This window comes from Ambystoma mexicanum, chromosome 11 (genome assembly GCF_040938575.1).
Source record: "Ambystoma mexicanum isolate Mex_15411 chromosome 11, UKY_AmexF1_1, whole genome shotgun sequence".
NCBI lineage: Eukaryota > Metazoa > Chordata > Amphibia > Caudata > Ambystomatidae > Ambystoma > Ambystoma mexicanum.
Genome location: NC_090934.1, coordinates 1,284,196,440 through 1,284,210,882, shown reverse-complemented (window position 1 = coordinate 1,284,210,882; position 14,443 = coordinate 1,284,196,440). Strand labels below are relative to the sequence as shown.

Below are 14,443 nucleotides of genomic sequence, written 5' to 3'. Positions count from 1 at the left end.
CTCTCCATCTTCACGGGCACGTCATCACACCCCCCGGCCCGGATTGTCAAGTAGTTACTGCACCTCCAGCAATATGATTTCGAGCTGGCCTACCAGCCAGGCAGCAGCAACACCGAAGGAGATCCACGTTGCAGAAGAGACAGAGGAGCACATCTGCCACGTGGTACACACGATGATGCCTCGGGCAGTCAGCCTGGAAGACATAAGAGAGGCCACGCAAACAGATCCGTGCTGCGATAAAATAAAGGACACGATCATCTCAGGGGAATGGAGGTCATTCCTGCAGAACATTCACAACAAAACAGCAGAGGCCAAAGAGTTCCTCACAGGGATCTTCGCGGTCCGACAGGACCTCTCCATCACGGAAGAAGGACTTATCTTAAGAGGAACTCGCATCATAATCCCGCTGAGCCTACAGGACAAGATCGTAGCTCTGGCACATGAAGGCCACCAAGGGATGGTACGGACCAAAGCCCGGGTTAGGCACAGAGTGTGGTTCCCCCAAATAGACGGGAAAGTCGAAAGGCTGGTCAACACATGTCTCCCATGCCAAATAACAGGGCCTCTGCCGAATCCAGAACCCATCCAGACGGCTGTGCGAGGGTCCACCCGATGGGACGCCATTAGCATAGACTTTTGCAAAATAAAGGAAGGCACGCACCTACTGGTGGCAATTGACGACCACTCCAGGTATCCGGAGGTCGAGATCGTTAAATCCACGGCGGCAGAGGTCGTCATACCCACGATCGAGAAAATGTTTGCGACGCATGGTTTACCGAGAAGAATCAGGAGAGACAATGGTCCACCTTTCACAGGGGAAGAATTAAAGAAATACCTGAAGGAACTCAACATACGGTACGATCACATCATGCCGAGATGGCCCCAAGCAAACGGCAATGTGGAACGCTTCATGCGGACAATTAACATGGTACTGTGCCTGTCATGCGTCAATGCCAGCCCATGGCAGGTGGACCTGTGCCGATTCCTGCGCAACTACAAGGTCACACCCCACAGCACAACAGGGATACCGCCAGCAGACCTAATGTATGGCACACTCATCAACTCCTCCATACCACATCACCCGAGCAGGAGCCCAGACAGTTTCGACCATGAGCGCACCGAATCAAGGAGGATAGGGGCGAATGCCCACATAAGCAACAAAAGACATGCAAAGCGGTCTGATCACCGAGTTGGTGATCAAGTGGTCATGGTGAAGAACCCCTCCAAATCCAAATTGAACACTCGCTATGATGCAGCCCCATCGACTATCAGCAGACGGCAGGGCACCATGATAACTGCAAAAAGGGGGCAAAGACAAGTGACGAGAAATGCGTCCTGGTTCAAAGCAGTGCCCCGGGACCTGTGGACCGACGGCGAGTGACTTCCAGAAGAAGAAGGAGACAATCGGTCGATTGCCGACCCGACAGTGGACGATGCACAGCTAAGCCTGCCTGACGGAGAAGGAATGGACGAAGAAGCGGAGGAACCAGGGGAGGCGCCAGAACCGGGTGAGCAGGACAATGAAGGTGAGCTACCCGGGGTAACGCAGGGGGCCATACCCAGGGGTGGAAGATATGGGTTAAGAACCGCCACCCGGCCTCCAAACAGACTCAGAGACTAAGTGGTACAGAATCACCATGAGAGACTTAAAGCAAAAAAGGTCAGCCCGTTGGCTGATAGATGCACAGTTATTGTTTGTTCATTTATAATAAAGGAGGAATGTTATATCCGCCTTGCGTCCCGCTACGCGGTGACGCAAGGCGCTCAATAAAAGCCCCGCCCCCGCGCTGCACACGGCAGTTCCGGGTCAGGCTAACCACCGAGCAGTGGCCGTGTTTCTGTTTCTCCAGCGCGAGCTGCGTAGCAAAGCCCACCCACGTGGGCCTACAACCCGCTAGTACCCGCTGACGCTTCGGGCGGGACTAGCAACATAACAGCCACCATAGTAGGCTTCTTAGAGTTAATGACTTAATTATCTTAGCCAGGTCAGTCTTCAAACAATTGATTTATAAGAACTATGCATGTCCTTCACTCACATCCAGTTAAAAACAAACATTGCCAAAGACAACAGTTTTGGCTTGTGTAAAAGTATTAGGCATTTGCGGGCCACTGCAATTATATGCACTGGAACACTCACCATTTTGCAGCTGCTATCATCAATGGTCAGTATTTACCACTACGGCAGTGTCTGGAAAATGCCATTCCAAGGCCAGGACAAAAGCCAAAACTGTTGGCACTGCCAATGCTTGTTATCAATTTCTACAGCCTATTATGTACATGCATGCAATTTACAGAACTAACAATATCAGCGGCATTATAACTTTAAAACATTCTCAAGAATGGTACATTATGAAACAATACGTGAATACCGGAAAACACCAATCTGCACAACGGGTCGGGGGTTCAACAAGACGTGAATATTGCTAGAAAACACCGATGCGCACAACTGGACGGAAAAATAAAACCTCATGTCTGCTTTGTTCTCCCATATTGTATAAAGTCCGTGCAAAACAGCACGTCAGTAAGGCGGGGGATGCTAAGCCTTTTAGTGCCTTTTAGTGCACCAGCATGCCGTCACTTTCTGAAATATTCATTGACAGACGCGTAGCCCTCTAGTCGTTTTTCTTTCAACGTCTTTAGTAGGACGTAAGTTGTATGGAACCTAAGCTACAAGTCACGTGAGTAATACGCGTTATTACGTCCGTTCCTCTACAACAACAGTAATACACGATCATCCAGGGGAAATACATGCGTACATCTTTCTTGTGCTGTTCACGTAACCTTTTTCAGTGCTGTTGATAATCCTTCCAGGCGGATGGCGTCTGAGTCAGAGTTGGCCTGATTGGATCCGTGTTGCCGCCGCTGCTCCTCCTCTCCGTTAAACATGGAGAAGGCAGGGCTGCAATTCTACAGCGACCTGCCCAAAGTGGTGAGACTGCACCTTCTGAACCAGCAGCAAAGCATCAGCTGCACAGCATATGTTCATACATGCCATCATTCAGATGCACCTGGGAGGGAGATTTCCACAGGCAAATCGTGAGACGCATATTTCACCATAGGAATGCATTGGGGCTACAGTTATTTTAGGCAGGAGACTGTTAAAAATAGCTATATTTTTACCTAAAAATTGGGAGGGTTGGCATGTATGTATGTTTGATACATTCCGTACTTGCTCCAGCTCGCTTTTCAGTTAACATTCAATTGGAGCGTGTGTGTTCCACATATCTTTTACAGGCATTTTTAGCCTTACTGCCTGTCTCCATAGCGTTCAGTTGAGAAGCATCATACATTAATAACTCACCCCCACCAATGAATTACCCAGTTATAATTAATCGTTCACTACATGCTTAATATCGGAGACCAATCCCTAGCTGGGTGGATTTGAACCTGTGTTGCTCTGCATTGTCTAGCTTCCAAGACAAACGTGTTTCCCACTTTACTTTATTTCTACTGATTACTTGCCCCAGCTGTGCAACAGAGCTAGCGTTTTTTGGAGGTGGGGGGTGCGGGAGCTAACCCTTCAAATGTTGTGAGAACCTTGGCGTAGGGGCAAACTTACTTGTGTGGGTGCATCTAACGTCTTTGCACATTCTAATGAGACTATTCTAGTGCAACTTCAGTGTTACAAGCTATTATCTCTTCTTCATGTTGGAACCACACACCTAAGAACTGCTGTGAGAATGAGCTGTCTTCTGTCACGCATGACGGGCCGCACCATATGCCGGATCACCCGGCTCACCAGTTCGTCCTGCGTGCTCGAAGTAACCATATGGCAGGGGCACCCTGCAGGCTCCGGTTTACCGGTTGCTAGTACTGTGGCTGGGGGCACCCAGCAGAATGCAGCCTTGACTAAGGGACACCCAGGCCGGTGCTGCTACAGCAGGCCGTGGCCACACGGCAGACAAAGACGCAAAGAAACACACAGACACAAGTTGCCACTTCCTGGGGCACTGCTGTACTGTCCCTCACGTGCCAGCAGAGTCCCTTTTATTGAGTATTGTCATGACGAGGTCATGACACTCTTTCTTAAAGTGACAAAGGGCCAACAGTTAAATGGGCCACAACCATGTCCCTAATTTATTATAACAAAAGAAAACTCACAGCACACATAAAATGACAATCCTATACAGGGGTCCACTACTGTGGTGCAATCCAGTCCGCGCACCACTCCTATGAACATAAACACTCAATCACTGCGAACTATGGTGCATTCCAGTCTGCGCACCCAGGGCAAGGCCCAGTGGCTGGCATCGGGATCAGAAAATGCCTGGATCAAACTGACCGCCCGCGCTGCTGCAGGACAAGAAGAACATATTCTCCTCCTCTTCCTCCTCCGCATAGTCGTACAGTCCCTGTACTCAGCATAGTCGTACAGTCCCCTTGTTTGCTCCTTTGTCACCTGGACCGCTGCTACTTTGGGGGGCTTCCGCCCTGCAACCAACTTTGACGCACCTCCTCCTAATGGCCCGACCATGCTGGCCGGCGTTTGGGCTGGGCTCACCTTTGCAAAGTGATACACCTTTCTGCACCTCCCACACGCGTGTCTTTTGGCCGGGCACTCCCGCGCATGCGGGTGGTCCCAGCCACACTGATGGCATATTGTGGCATCTGACTCTCTCCTTGGCCAATCTCCTCGTTGGCCTACCTCCTTGCCATTTCCCTACAGCTGACACCTCCTCCAACTTCACCCGTTGCATGGGGGCTTCCAGCTTGAGCTGCTGCCTGGAGAGGTCCATAGCCGTGGCACGCACCTCCGCCAGTTCTTGAACACGGCCCAGCTCCAGTATCTGGTCGAGACCCAGGCCTGACTCTCTGAGGACCTGTTTCCGCAGCTTAGCAAAGCTACAGCCATAGATGATCTGAGCCCTGATCTCGTCGTCCTCGAAGTGACCCAGAGCACAGGACAGCGCAATGCCATGCAGCTTGCCATGAAAAGCATCGAGACTCTCACCTTCCTCCTGCCTCGCGCACTCATCCTGATCCGTTCATAATCCCTGTTGACCATGGACATGAAGTACTCGTTCAGTGCTGCAATGACTGTGCCATATGACTGCTCTATGGGCCGCATGGTCTTAAACAGCCTCTGGGCAACTGGGCTGGCTGAGTACAGGATGGTTGGGCATTTCGCCCTGTCCTTGATCTCGACAGCCTCGAAATACAGCTCAAGGTTTTACACCCACCCTGCCCATCGGGGTCCTAGACTGGCCGGAGCCCCCACCACATCAAACGAATTCAAGGGCGCAAGATGCACATTCTGGCGATATGCCCCTTCATTTTCTTCATCCTCCATGATGGTTTCTTGATGTGTTGCACTCTGTCCCCACTGTGGATGGGCACCTGGCGTGGTTCAGTAGGTTGAGGGTCCCCAAGGGCGCACAAGCACTCCTTATGGAGCCGCTACCCTTCCGGTTCCTTTGTGAAAGTAGAGGAGCTGCTGCGGCTATAGATTGATGGGCCCTCAGGAGCTGTTCTGGTGTCCCCAATGGCTCAGCCCTCAGGGCAGATGGGGTACACAGGTATGCTGTGTATGCTGCCTGGTCAGCGCTGTGGCACTGTTCACGCTGTGGCCAAGCAATTTGTGGAGGCTTCTCCCCTGTCCTTCACTTTCCTATGGCCACAGGCGAGGTCTGTCTGCTCCCCCTTTTGATTTGGTGGGGAATACAGCACTCCGAGCACCAGCTTGATTGTCCTGGGGGTGGGCACGCCCCCACAGCCTCACAGTGCTGTTCCTCCCCTTCCTTTGTTCAGGCACAGAAAAGGAAAATCATTGGCTTTCCTTCTTTCGAGCCGCCGCAGGCCCGTTGGTGGGCTTCGCCCACCCTCCTTTGTTGCGGCTGAACTGCTCTTTCTCTGTTCACCGCCGCGGCCCGATGTTCGTCGGCCACGCCCACCACTTTCCATGCGGCCTCAGCCCAGGTCCTGCCCCTGTGGGCGCGCTAGGACCAGCTGCTCCTCCCTGCAAACTCACAGGGAGATACCAGCAGTCCTCTGCGCACCGCACTGTCACCGCTGCGGGCCCAGACTGAAGTCAGCTCCGCCCACATCCTTTGTGCAGCAACTGCTGCTCCCCCCTCGCACGCGGCAGACGCCGCTTCTTGTCAGGTCCTCAGCTGTTCTCTATTTCTCCTCCGGGCTCACGTTCATACGCGGTGCCTTCTCCTGCTTTCCCGGAGACCTCAGCTGGGCCGCAGCAACACCACACCTTCCTCGCTGCAGGCCCGGGTATCTTCTGACACACGCCACCTCACCACGCGGCTCCTTTGTTCCACCGCCGCCGCGTCCTCACAAGCGTCACCGCTGCAACGATGTGCGTGGGCCCCAGACCACCTCGTCCCCAATGTTAGCGGCCCGCCACCAGGGTGGGCCGCACCATATACCGGGATCACCCGGCTCACCAGTTCGTCCTGCGAGCTCGCAGTAATCATAGGGCAGCGGCACCCTGCAGGCTCCGGATTACCGGATGCTAGTACTGTGGCTGGGGGCACCCAGGCCGGGGCGGCTACAGTAGGCCGTGGTCACACGGCATACAAAGACCCAAAGAAACAAAGACACGAGTTGCCACTTCCTGGGGCTCTGCTGCACTGCCCCTTACGTGCCAGCAGAACCATTTTTATTGAGAAGTGTCATGATGAGGTCATGACACTCTTTCTTAAAGGGACATTGGGCCCACAGTTAAAAGGGCCACACACACCACACTGCATACACTAATCACTCCCCTGTCATGCAAGTACTAACACCCCATCACAATTTCAGTTGCCTAAAAATGTATGCATATGAATACAGGTGCTAACAATGAAATGCTTTGCATTATTTGTGGTGCCTTTCTTAACTGCTTATTCCCTGTGTCCTGTTCTGTCCTTCCATGGCTCTGTAGGGCAGCCAGGTCCCCAAAATTGTGGTGGGGTAAAGCTTGGTCTGCCCAATGATCGTTGCTCCACTGACCCTCTCAAACCTCTTCGGTCTCCTTAAGATACAGCCATGCCAGTTTCACAATTTAACCCTATGTCTCATAGATGTGAGTGCAAAACAATCCCCTGAATCATTGACTTTCTACATTCAGCTACTCTTTTCAGGTTCATTAAACTGTTATACTGTTTCAATGGTACAATATACCGGTAGAATTAAAATGAATATTGTCTCGACTCGATTTTCATGTCAATTAAATGACTGTCTCGCGACACTTATCTCAGAGGTAAAGCTGATCCTTAAGTTCCCACTAGTAATGCCATGAGGTATGACTGCATAGATTTTAAGCGGTCGTGAGGGTCTGTAGGTTTTGAAATTCTTGTACTGCCTTTCACCGAATTAATGTCCTGGGTGGATAGCTCAGTGGCAGCGTGCGCGTCTTGGAAGCAAGACGACACGAAGCAACAACAGGTTCGATCCCCGGGTCCGCGCTTAAAAACCTCTGGGTGTTTAAGCGCGTTATAAATACGTAACTAAAACAAAAAAAAAACACAATTACGCAACAAAAAAAAAAAAACAATTCCTGTAACAGCGCCTCGATGCCTGCGGGCTGTGTGAGCACTTTATAAATGTAAACAAACAAACAAACAAACAAATGTGGGAATAGGAAGAGAAAAGGGCAGTTTGTTTGGAAAATTAAGAACTCGCCTATTGAATGCGTAGGAAGTTACCTCTACCTGGGATTTACCATACAGGCCAGTTCTTATAAAAAAGATTGGAGGCCATGAGGAAAAAATCAATAGGTTTAGTGTGCACCTGAAAAGAATCATCTAGAAAGTGGGGACATTTTCTTTAAAGCCTACAATAACGTACTAGAGGTCCAAGGTGTTACCTTCTCTAATGTTTGTAGAAGGGGTGCTGAATTGGTCCCTGTTGGAGGGAACTGTTTGGGGTTCTGTCTTAGGTTTGCCTAAGGGTGTCCCGGCTTCTATTATACTGCATGAGTTGGGTTTGCAATCAGTGGAATCCTGTTTCAAATGGAAGCGCCTCTCCTTAGAAATATCGGATGGGCAGAACAAAATTCCTTATCCTCTCAGGAATTCTCTTCGATACATTTCAAAGGTTGGGTGAAACTGAAGGAGAATATTTGATTGGATCTGGATAGATCATTTATTTTATTTATTTGCTTGTTAGGCGCTTAAACAATAAGAAAATACTGTTTCAAAACTCCCACAGAGCAGGGAGGGAGCAAGAGAAGGAACTACAGATAGATTCACAATATTTAAGGGCAAAGGGGGACGTGGGAGAGGGACAAGGAAGGGGGATTGAGGGGTACGTGCTGGGAAGTCCAGGCTCATGGGAGAGCCACTGAAGAAGTGCTAGGAGTCTTTCGGCTGTGATCCACAAAAGGCAAAAAAGGCTGTGTCAGAAAGGGACTGGATAAGAACATATTAGGCAGTAGGACCATATATTGTGTTTCGTAAGGTGGCAAACTGAAAAGCCTCACTCATGCCCTGAAGGGTATCTCAAAAGATTTCCAAGTCCTAGTTGGAGAAGCAAGTTAATGCGTTTTCACTTGAACTTGCTACCTACACTGGAAATTGTGGGGGCAAGAAATGGCCTTGAAAGATCGTTAATACAGTGTAGGCTTTATAATGCCCTGGATTCAATTGAAACTATTGAGCATCTTTTATTACATTGTACGCAATCTAGGCCAATGAGTTGTAAACATTTCTATTTGCATGTGAGACAATATAGACTAATGTTTTTGGGGAATTTATTTTGAATTGGAGATTGATTGCACTGACTGGTGCCAATCAGATGCATTGAAGACATTTAGCTAGGATATCCTGATGACATGGATTTTAACTTATTTATGTGGAATTAGATATTGCATATAGTTGAGTGTTCTTGTATAATTCTGTGCTTGGTTTTTTGGATTGATTGTATTCTTATATGTATTTTTGAATTAAATGTGTGTAAGGTTTTCTTAAACCATAACACAAATAAGAATTAATGTTTTTGTGAATCAAAATAGAAAATGATCTCCTTATTTATTATTGTGGTTAAAGGTTGACGTTAGGTTAGATCCTCCAAATGTGTGTGCAAATTACCACTATGGATACTTGTGGCGTCTGTAGGAGGAGGCTAGTAAGGGGAGGGGGCTTAAGTGAGCAGCAGCAACATGAAGAAACTGCCAGAAGAAGCACTTTTTATTTCATGAACACCCTTAAGCAGTCGAAATGTGTACACATGGAAATAAATGTGTGCTGCAGTGGGACATTTCCACCACGATTAACTCGGACACAGACCATCTTCATTTTTTACCTGTGTTTTGTATTTGCTTTAAAAACTAGAGAGTAGGGTGCGTAGTGTAGCTGATGAACAGGCATATTAGATGCACCACACAAGAACTTCTAATCTACAGATTAAATGATTTTTTTAGGTTTCTCTCTTCTATGAGTTTGTGTATGGCAACATATTTCATGTTTTCATGTTACTGTGGCTAGGTTTCCATGTATCTAGCTAGAATACTTGATTTAATGTCACATTTTATAACACGATTTAACAAGGGGGGTCCTGGGAGTCTCTCTGCCAGACATTAGTCCTGGTTACGAGAGACTTACCCAGAGTCTTTAGCTCACTATCTTTTCACAGAGAAGAAATATCCCAAACATATCAGTCTTTGTCCTGCCCTGGGGCAGTCCAGCACCGAAATGCGAGGCAATTCTCCTCTGAACAAGAGTACCAACAGAAACCCCAGACACGTGTTTCGGTCTGGTTGGACCTCATCAGTAGGGTGGATCTGTGCCTCTCTAAGAATAGTGAGCAAGGGGTCCACGTCTGGATTCCCCTAGTAACTTAGGGTGAGACCCAAAGTTACTTAAATATGCAGATTTAACAAGGGGGGTCCTGGGAGTCTCTCTGCCAGACATTAGTCCTGGTTACGAGAGACTTACCCAGAGTCTTTAGCTCACTATCTTTTCACAGAGAAGAAATATCCCAAACATATCAGTCTTTGTCCTGCCCTGGGGCAGTCCAGCACCGAAATGCGAGGCAATTCTCCTCTGAACAAGAGTACCAACAGAAACCCCAGACACGTGTTTCGGTCTGGTTGGACCTCATCAGTAGGGTGGATCTGTGCCTCTCTAAGAATAGTGAGCAAGGGGTCCACGTCTGGATTCCCCTAGTAACTTAGGGTGAGACCCAAAGTTACTTAAATATGCAGATTTAACAAGGGGGGTCCTGGGAGTCTCTCTGCCAGACATTAGTCCTGGTTACGAGAGACTTACCCAGAGTCTTTAGCTCACTATCTTTTCACAGAGAAGAAATATCCCAAACATATCAGTCTTTGTCCTGCCCTGGGGCAGTCCAGCACCGAAATGCGAGGCAATTCTCCTCTGAACAAGAGTACCAACAGAAACCCCAGACACGTGTTTCGGTCTGGTTGGACCTCATCAGTAGGGTGGATCTGTGCCTCTCTAAGAATAGTGAGCAAGGGGTCCACGTCTGGATTCCCCTAGTAACTTAGGGTGAGACCCAAAGTTACTTAAATATGCAGATTTAACAAGGGGGGTCCTGGGAGTCTCTCTGCCAGACATTAGTCCTGGTTACGAGAGACTTACCCAGAGTCTTTAGCTCACTATCTTTTCACAGAGAAGAAATATCCCAAACATATCAGTCTTTGTCCTGCCCTGGGGCAGTCCAGCACCGAAATGCGAGGCAATTCTCCTCTGAACAAGAGTACCAACAGAAACCCCAGACACGTGTTTCGGTCTGGTTGGACCTCATCAGTAGGGTGGATCTGTGCCTCTCTAAGAATAGTGAGCAAGGGGTCCACGTCTGGATTCCCCTAGTAACTTAGGGTGAGACCCAAAGTTACTTAAATATGCAGATTTAACAAGGGGGGTCCTGGGAGTCTCTCTGCCAGACATTAGTCCTGGTTACGAGAGACTTACCCAGAGTCTTTAGCTCACTATCTTTTCACAGAGAAGAAATATCCCAAACATATCAGTCTTTGTCCTGCCCTGGGGCAGTCCAGCACCGAAATGCGAGGCAATTCTCCTCTGAACAAGAGTACCAACAGAAACCCCAGACACGTGTTTCGGTCTGGTTGGACCTCATCAGTAGGGTGGATCTGTGCCTCTCTAAGAATAGTGAGCAAGGGGTCCACGTCTGGATTCCCCTAGTAACTTAGGGTGAGACCCAAAGTTACTTAAATATGCAGATTTAACAAGGGGGGTCCTGGGAGTCTCTCTGCCAGACATTAGTCCTGGTTACGAGAGACTTACCCAGAGTCTTTAGCTCACTATCTTTTCACAGAGAAGAAATATCCCAAACATATCAGTCTTTGTCCTGCCCTGGGGCAGTCCAGCACCGAAATGCGAGGCAATTCTGCTCTGAACAAGAGTACCAACAGAAACCCCAGACACGTGTTTCGGTCTGGTTGGACCTCATCAGTAGGGTGGATCTGTGCCTCTCTAAGAATAGTGAGCAAGGGGTCCACGTCTGGATTCCCCTAGTAACTTAGGGTGAGACCCAAAGTTACTTAAATATGCAGATTTAACAAGGGGGGTCCTGGGAGTCTCTCTGCCAGACATTAGTCCTGGTTACGAGAGACTTACCCAGAGTCTTTAGCTCACTATCTTTTCACAGAGAAGAAATATCCCAAACATATCAGTCTTTGTCCTGCCCTGGGGCAGTCCAGCACCGAAATGCGAGGCAATTCTCCTCTGAACAAGAGTACCAACAGAAACCCCAGACACGTGTTTCGGTCTGGTTGGACCTCATCAGTAGGGTGGATCTGTGCCTCTCTAAGAATAGTGAGCAAGGGGTCCACGTCTGGATTCCCCTAGTAACTTAGGGTGAGACCCAAAGTTACTTAAATATGCAGATTTAACAAGGGGGGTCCTGGGAGTCTCTCTGCCAGACATTAGTCCTGGTTACGAGAGACTTACCCAGAGTCTTTAGCTCACTATCTTTTCACAGAGAAGAAATATCCCAAACATATCAGTCTTTGTCCTGCCCTGGGGCAGTTCAGCACCGAAATGCGAGGCAATTCTCCTCTGAACAAGAGTACCAACAGAAACCCCAGACACGTGTTTCGGTCTGGTTGGACCTCATCAGTAGGGTGGATCTGTGCCTCTCTAAGAATAGTGAGCAAGGGGTCCACGTCTGGATTCCCCTAGTAACTTAGGGTGAGACCCAAAGTTACTTAAATATGCAGATTTAACAAGGGGGGTCCTGGGAGTCTCTCTGCCAGACATTAGTCCTGGTTACGAGAGACTTACCCAGAGTCTTTAGCTCACTATCTTTTCACAGAGAAGAAATATCCCAAACATATCAGTCTTTGTCCTGCCCTGGGGCAGTCCAGCACCGAAATGCGAGGCAATTCTCCTCTGAACAAGAGTACCAACAGAAACCCCAGACACGTGTTTCGGTCTGGTTGGACCTCATCAGTAGGGTGGATCTGTGCCTCTCTAAGAATAGTGAGCAAGGGGTCCACGTCTGGATTCCCCTAGTAACTTAGGGTGAGACCCAAAGTTACTTAAATATGCAGATTTAACAAGGGGGGTCCTGGGAGTCTCTCTGCCAGACATTAGTCCTGGTTACGAGAGACTTACCCAGAGTCTTTAGCTCACTATCTTTTCACAGAGAAGAAATATCCCAAACATATCAGTCTTTGTCCTGCCCTGGGGCAGTCCAGCACCGAAATGCGAGGCAATTCTCCTCTGAACAAGAGTACCAACAGAAACCCCAGACACGTGTTTCGGTCTGGTTGGACCTCATCAGTAGGGTGGATTTTATAACACTACATGCCCGATTCCTCCCACTTCTAAGTTTTGTAACAGCAGGGGGTCATTAATGCCACATTTAATGGTCCTTAATCTATCAACCACCGAAGTTTGATGGGCTGAGTCAGTCCTGCTGGGACTTGAACAGGAAAAGAGAAAGCTGGCCCCAGGTCAGAGGTGTTTAAATAGCTGTTATTCTTTCTGACTGCATTATGGTCCTCATTACAAGTTTGTCAGTTGTGAGAAACCAAAGGGTGTTTCACCTATTAGTCCCCAGGGATCTTTCTCTCAGGTGGCCAGGGCACGGCCATCGCCTTTGGATCCAGACCCTGGGGGTGGACCAGTGTGGGAGGATCTCCTGGGTGAGGGGGTTTTTGGGAGTTGGGGGGAGGGAGGAGACAGCCGATGGTGAGACGCAGTATTCCTCCCTTCCCTTACCTATGACCCATCCTATTTTATAGGATTCGCCAATGTTCCAACTACCCCCAAACCCTTCTGCAAAAACACTGCGCTGAGGAAGAAGGCGAATAAGAGTAAAGAATCTAACCCTTATGTATCACTTTGGAAATGTCCCGTTATTCGGGTCAGGCAAAGTCAGACACTTGACTTTAATTACGCACATCAGATACTCATTAGCTCTCCCCACATGGGTAAAAGGCGGACACATATAGAGACACACTCTGAGCAAGGTGTAACACGAGAAGGTGCAGAACTTTCAGGGCGAAGGCGAACCTACTGGACTAGAGCAAAGGGTAAAGAAACCCCGAAGTTCCCTGCAGGAGGTTGTTGCCTCCGGAAATCCGTGAAGGAGACGCAGAGAAAGCCAAATTGCACACAAGAAGAAACCTGCTTTGTGTTTCAAGGATGCCAGCTACCCTCCCAGGTGAGCCACAGAGTTGGGGAGGCGAGGCCAAGCCTGTGGTATTAACGTTGACTTGTTGATCAAAGCCACAATGACGAGAGGAACGCGCAAAACCGGTGAGTTAGTGAAAAATATGTAAGGCTGGTTTGTGCCAAAGATTGAAGCCGCAACAGTGTATCTCACAAGTGAAGGTGTTGCACATGCTTGCAAGATGCGGAAGAAAGCTAGCCAGTGATGAACTTTTAAGTGACTGCTAACGGTGAAGGCAGTGATACAGAGTAGTGGAGTGGTCTGGCGAAAGGAAGTAGCCCTCTCAAAAGTCTCAGCGAAATGTGAAAAGGTGAATGCTTGCAGAGAAAGATTTCTTTTTCAACCTATGGTACTGAACTATTGAGACCAAGAGGCTCTGGGGCGGATAGCAAGAGTGTTAGCTGAAGAGAAAGTCAAAGTGGTCCTGCAGAGGTCTATAGTAAAAGCCTTGCATGCTTGAAAGTCTTCGACAGGCGTGAAAGGTCCGAGCCCAACTGACGGAGACCGGAAGTGTGATAAGTTAGGAGAAGGGAACCCCTAACTAATGTGAATTAAGCTTGGGGGTGTGAACCCCTGCAAATTTTGTGACTGAAAGGTCTGACTCCGACTGAGGGAGACCTTCGTAAACGTTTGCTTTGAGAGGTCCGAGCCCGATCGAGAGAGACCTGCATGAACTGCTGGTGAACTGTGAAATAACTTTTGAAAGCTGACATTAGTGACTTTAATGTGGAAGGCCTGGCGGGCCTTGATCCACGTTTTGAACTGCCTGTGTTTTGAGAACCTGAGCCAGTCTGCCATCCTGTCTACGGAGCAGCCTTACTGTGTGCTGTCCAACGTGGAGAGGAAAGCT

The 14,443-nt window shown here is 48.8% G+C and overlaps 1 protein-coding gene across 4 annotated transcripts in view; it reads left to right on the top strand.

Annotated features, from left to right (window-relative positions):
- Positions 1–2,704: 2,704 nt before the first annotated feature.
- MAPDA (N6-Methyl-AMP deaminase) overlaps positions 2,705–14,443 on the top strand; it is a 486,784-nt gene continuing 475,045 nt past the window's right edge. For all 4 annotated transcript variants that reach the window (XM_069624761.1, XM_069624760.1, XM_069624759.1 and 1 more), the window contains exon 1: positions 2,705–2,929. In XM_069624761.1, the coding sequence (XP_069480862.1) occupies positions 2,885–2,929 (45 nt within the window). In that variant the 5' untranslated portion in view covers positions 2,705–2,884. The remainder of the gene's footprint in view (positions 2,930–14,443) is intronic.